This window comes from Otolemur garnettii, unplaced genomic scaffold (assembly GCF_000181295.1).
Source record: "Otolemur garnettii isolate 467f Iridium unplaced genomic scaffold, OtoGar3 scaffold00138, whole genome shotgun sequence".
Taxonomy (NCBI): domain Eukaryota; kingdom Metazoa; phylum Chordata; class Mammalia; order Primates; family Galagidae; genus Otolemur; species Otolemur garnettii.
Window position 1 is genome coordinate 4,549,215 of NW_003852533.1, and position 6,092 is coordinate 4,555,306.

General features: G+C 40.3%; 1 protein-coding gene across 2 annotated transcripts in view; it reads right to left on the reverse strand.

Annotated features, from left to right (window-relative positions):
- Nucleotides 1-6,092, reverse strand: part of GRIP1 (glutamate receptor interacting protein 1) — a 270,568-nt gene that overhangs the window by 133,846 nt on the left and 130,630 nt on the right. For both annotated transcript variants that reach the window (XM_012810579.1, XM_012810580.1), the window contains one exon: nt 2,425-2,508. In XM_012810579.1, the coding sequence (XP_012666033.1) occupies nt 2,425-2,508 (84 nt within the window). The remainder of the gene's footprint in view (nt 1-2,424; nt 2,509-6,092) is intronic.

The window sequence follows — 6,092 nt, forward strand, 5'->3', positions numbered from 1 at the left end:
GCTTGAGCCCAGGAGTTGGAGGTTGCTGTGAGCTGTGATGCCACCACACTCTACCCAGGGCAACAGCTTGAGGCTCTGTCTAAAAAAAAAAAAAAAAAAAAAAAGTTTCTCGTTCTGATTAAACAGTGATTTTTAGGGGATGAGTAGTCACCACTTTTGAAAAGAAGAACCCTCCAATTGGCATTTAAACTAATCTAAAAATACAAATCCTTTATTTGATTCTCATTAAGAAATAATGCAAAATTTCATAAACTTTATGTTCAACCGATTTACCCCAAAAATGGGGTACTTCTAACCTAAAACTGATTCATTATTAGTAAGGTTTTAAAGTCAGTATCATTCTAAGTCTGAGGTCCACAGAAGTCCAGGCACATTCACCTGGTCACTGGTCCGTTCACTTACTGCAGGGGTCCTCAAACTTTTTAAACAGGGGGCCAGTTCACTGTCCCTCAGACCGTTGGAGGGCCAAACTGTGGGCCTGGGACAAGTTGGCTGCTAAGCAGGACAGGCAGTGGCGGCAAAAACACCCGGTGTGCCACATGTGCCCCCTGGGCTGTAGTTTGAGGACGCCTGTTTACTGAGTGCTTCCCTTGCACTCAGGTGGTGTTCTAGGCTCTTAGTGTGAATCTCCTGGGCAGGCACAAATGTGTGAAGGGCCTGCCAACTGCAGGGAGGGCATTTTGTCGACATTACTTCATTAGTTGTCTTGAGGTGCTTGTGAATTTCAATTGCTTCTATTGAAGCAATTCTATTCTTTTTATTTCTTTCTTTCTTTCTTTCTTTCTTTTTTTTTTTTTTTTTTGCAGTTTTTGGCCAGAGCTGGGCTTGAACTTGCCACCTCTGGCATATGGGGCCGGCATCCTACTCCTTTGAGCCACAGGCACTGCCCTATTCTTTTTATTTCTTAGTGATAAGTTACTACTGGTCTAGCTCTTTCATTAGCAATTTGATTAGTTATTGATTAGCCACGGAGTAACTAGTGATGATATCCGCAACAGCAATATTTCTTGCGGCAGCTTTTCCCTTTGAGGTTAAGAGTCACAGCTTTTTAACGTTAGGCTCCTGTGCACACAAAGATGCCTCTTTCTTACCTGTGTTGCAAAAACAGATCCGCCTGTAACACCCACCCTTCCGCCTAAAGTTACTTATATAGTAACATTTCATTATATTCATCTAGTTATTTATTTATTTATTTAATTAAATCATAGCTGTGTACATTAATGCAGTCATGGGGCATCTAGTTACTTTAAAGAAAAATTTGGGAATGATTAAGGTAAATGATTTTGGAGTCTGTTGCTCTACCTAAACACAGGCCTTGGTTAGAAAAATGTAATCGCCCTAGTCTGAACCCCTCTGAGTTCCTAGTTCCCAGCCTGATTATGCACGTGAGCACTCCATCAGTTTACGTCTTAAATCCAGTGGAACGTAATTCCCTGTAGATGGAGTCTTGTCTTATGATTCCATAAAACTTGTCCCACACATTGACATATGCTTAATAAATACTTGAGTGATCGATTTGGCAAATGGTCAGCTCAGAATAAAACCTCACGCTTAACCTCAGTCACGTAAAGTCTGTATGAGTGAACACATTGCTTTCATTCTTCGTGTGTGCATGTTTATGAAGATGCTTAATTTTAACTAATTTTAATAATTTTGATAGAATTTTGACTCTTACGAAGTACAAAATTTTACAGGTTAAACAATTTAAAAAATGTAAAAAGTTCAAAAATTCTTGATGCTTAAATAGCTTCCCACAGTAGCTCCTTGTCACAGTAGGAACTTGAGAGTTGTTAATGTAGGCATAGCCTTTAAGGGATGAAACTGTTAATAAAAAAAACAATAAAAGCTAGAACTACACTTTAGAATCAATGGTTTTATAGGGAAGTTGGGGTCACCTGAAATCCTTATCAGCAGCACCATCCAGCGATGTGACAGATTGGGCTTATGCACAGAGGTGCCCAGGAGATTAGATTTTCTTTCAATCAATTTTTAGAGAGCTACAGTAATAAAATGTATTTCAGGAGAAATTAATTTAAATGAGGTTGCTTAATCCTAGTGTTTTAAATCAAATCGAGCCATGTTCATCACCATTTCTGATTTGATCAATACAGGAAAGTATAAAAGTTGGCAGAACTGGGACGACTCAGTAGGACGGCTGCAAACGGACAAGGTCATGGACAAGGTCACAGACAGGGGCTCCTTGCTCTGTGTTAAGAACTAAAAGGAAAGCTGCACTATTTGTATTCCCCTTTGAGTCTTAATCCTTTATTTACTTACAGAAGAGCAGGTGCGAATGTTAAAAGGTGACTTCACGCAATGGAAATGTTGGTTATTTTGTAGGTGACTTCTTAGCTTACTCTCAATTTTACGTTCCCAAACCTTCCAAAGGGACCTGATGGTTCTTATTTTCCAGCCACGACCTACCTCGTATTACAAAACCAAAGGTGTTGCCTTCTTTGTGTAACGTGACTTCCACTGTTCGGAAAATGACACTTGATCCTTGAACAGCTGAATACAGAAAGAGAAAGGGAATGTAAGTTTTAATTAATAATGGCATTTCTCAATGTTTCAATGTTGCATGAAATACACAGGTCCCTGCTGTAAACAGGGTAACAAGGAAGTAACAAGGAAGAAATAGTTTCCTTTTAAATAAAGTACCAGAAAAAATGACTGTGATGGCCTGCAAATATCATAAGCTAGTCATCTGCATAGGTGACTCAGAGGCCCAAGTACAGCCCAAATCGCAACTAGTTCCTTTTCTTCTGTGAAGCCATTTTCTAGATAGAGGATGATATTTACATTACTTAAACTCTACCTAACGAGGGACACAATATTTATATGATGACTATGATTACTTTCCCTTTGTAAAATGCAAAAACTAGGCTTTCTGTGGAAGTTATAAAATAATTTCTGTATTTATTTTTATTTTTGCAGCTGGCATAGGAAGAAAAAGTATTGTTATCAGATTGCAAATACTAATTAGGCTGTTAGTAATAGATGTTCTGATATATAAATAGCTGTTAAACAAAGTCCGACTTAGATTTACTTGCTATAGCAGTGTTTTTCAACTTTTTTTAATCTCACAGCATACTTGAACCTATAGTTAAACTTCTACAGTATACTTATGTTGATTAAAAAAGGAGTTAAAAAAAAGAATATGTTTACTGTGCTTTCAACTTCTTTTGAAAATAACTAATGATCTTTAAACATTTCCTGAGCACATCTAAGACCCTCCCACGGTGCACCAGTGTGCCACAGCACCCTGGCTGAGAATCGCTGTGCTGTGTCCTGCTTTCGATCTCTGTGCCGCGGGTCTCTGTGCTGCCCACCGCTCGTTCACGCTCTTTGCCCAACCGTTGCTCTCATTTCACTTCATGAAACTGTACAGTCAGGCTGCAGTCTCCGGGTACATTGCACACACAGGAGGGCATGGCTTATATGAAGATACAGTTTCTAACATATTCTATAAGACTGCTTTTGAGAAACTGGTGAGCAATTCTGATTGTATAGTGCACTATTTCTGCATTAATAACAAAAATGTCTATAAATTAGTATTTTATCATTATGGATATAGGGATGTTCTTAATCACGGAGACAGAAAAACTTTGTCAGGTATAGAAGTAGATGGTTTCAGACCCTGATTTTGAACTTGACAGTGATATCTAATTATCTGAGGCTGTGTTCATTATTCATTATCAATATCACATCTTTTACATTGTTACTATTAATACATCTTGAAGGGTTTATAAATAAAACTATCAACAAGGAATACTTAGGCAGCATTCAAAGGCACCTTTAAAAAACTTTTCTTGCCACTTACAGAAATAGCAAGTAGTTCTAATTAGACATTTACGATTTAAAAAAATATTTATTCATTGCTATTTTTTGAGACAGAGTCTCACTCTGTCACCCCTGGCTGGAGTGCAGTGATACCATCACAGCTTATAGCAACCTCCATCCTCGTGCCTCAGCCTCCCAAGTATATGGGAATTCAGGTGCCTGCCACTGTGCCTGGCTAATTTTTCTAATTTTAATAGAGATGGGGTCTCATTCTTGCTAAGGTTGGTCTTGAACTCCTGTTCTCAAGTGATCCTCTGGCCTCAGACTTGCAGAGTGCTAGGATTATAAGCATGAGCTACTGTGCCCAGACACAATTATTTTTAATCATCAGAAATTCAGAACCCTCAAAGGATAGACATAATTACAGAAAGTACACATTTAAATTCATAAAACTGCACACTATCCAGGTGGGACATAAAGTGTAATAAGAATTTGGATCTGCCAAAAAACAACATAAACCTACAGCTGAACAAATGTTTTGGTAACTGCTGATTTAATTAAATGTCATATTCTTGCTATCTGGGGAATTTCAGCTTATTCTAGCCAACAAGGAACAGGACATACAAACAGCTGAAAATATTGAGGTACAGTTTTAATTAAATGAAAAAAATTGAGTTTATACCAAATGTTTTCTTATTTCCATGACCCAACAAGGAAGGCACTTGAAGAAATCAGTTGAGAAAATAATCATTTCGTTTTATTGGTAAGGAAAGGGAAGAGTTTAGAGATAAATAATTAACGAGCATCTACTCTACTGTGCCCAGGATTCTGCAGAGAGGTTTACAAATAGTACTTCATTTTATCACTAACTCAACTTTCAATTATATATAACCAAATTCAAATTCTGGACCACCTGTCCTTGTTGGCTGAGTGTTTGCTTATGGGAATGCAAAGTACTGCAATTATAATTTTGCTTTAGCTAAATCTTGCTGACTACAAAATCTTATAATCAAATCTAAAGTCAATATAAAGACCTGGCTAATTATCTACAGCTTTAGATCATCTGCACTATTGTTCTCTGTTACTTACAAAGATAAATGTGAATGCTGGCTGCATTCTGATATAATTAATGAAGTTGATTTGGTCTTTATCGTCTTTATGTGTGTGACTGGCTCTTGGTGACGGGGTTTTCAGTCCCAGACATGTGAATTCACACATGTGCAGGTGCCTGCAGATGCCGGGGCTCACACAAAGAATCCAGGAGCCAGATAGAGCCCAGTCTCACAATTCGGAAATCCTCCCCTGTATCCTAGTTGTGCTATTGCCCCTTGTCTCTATCTAAGAGTGCTTCTGTACAGTGGTTTCCTACACCGGGGGGGATTAGTCCCCCACTGCTTCCCTGCCTCCCCACCTGTTGCCTTGACAGGGCAGAAGCTGGAGACTTTTCCACCCATTATGCTGCTCTTCCCCATGTGGTTTGCTTTTGCCACTGGGATGTTGAGAAATGTGCTTTGCAGCTATGCTTGGCCTCCTTCCCTCTGAAATTGCACTGGGAAGAGCTTCCTCTGGGTTGCTGCTGCTCCTTCAGATTGAATCCCAAACTCAGTCATGTGGAGACCTGAGACTGCCTCTCTCCCTCCATCACTAGCACCATCATCACCATCACCACAACTGTCACCACGATCATGTCACCATGTCACCACCACCTCCACCGTGATCACCACCACCACTATCATCATCACCATCAACATCAACATCATCACCGTCAGCACAACTGTCACCATGGCCACCACCACCATGATCATCACCACCACCATCACCACAACTGTCATCACGATCATGTCACCATGTCACCACCACCACCATGATCATCACCACCACCATCACCACAACTGTCATCACGATCATGTCACCATGTCACCACCACCTCCACCATGATCACCACCACCACCACCATCATCATCACCATCAACATCACCACCATCACCCCAACTGTCACCATGGCCACCATCTCCACCATGATCATTACCACCATCACCATTAGTATCACCCCTGCCATCATCATCATCACTATCACCACCACCATCATCACCATCACTATCACCACAACTGTCACCATGGCCACCACCTCCACTACCATCATCATCACCCTCATAATTATCATCACCACTATCACCACCATCAACAGCATCACCACTGTCACCATTGTTACCACCACCATCACCCCCATCATCCCCATCCCCATCATCATCACCCCCATCACCCCCATCATCCCCATCACCTTCATCATCACCACCATCACCCCCATCACC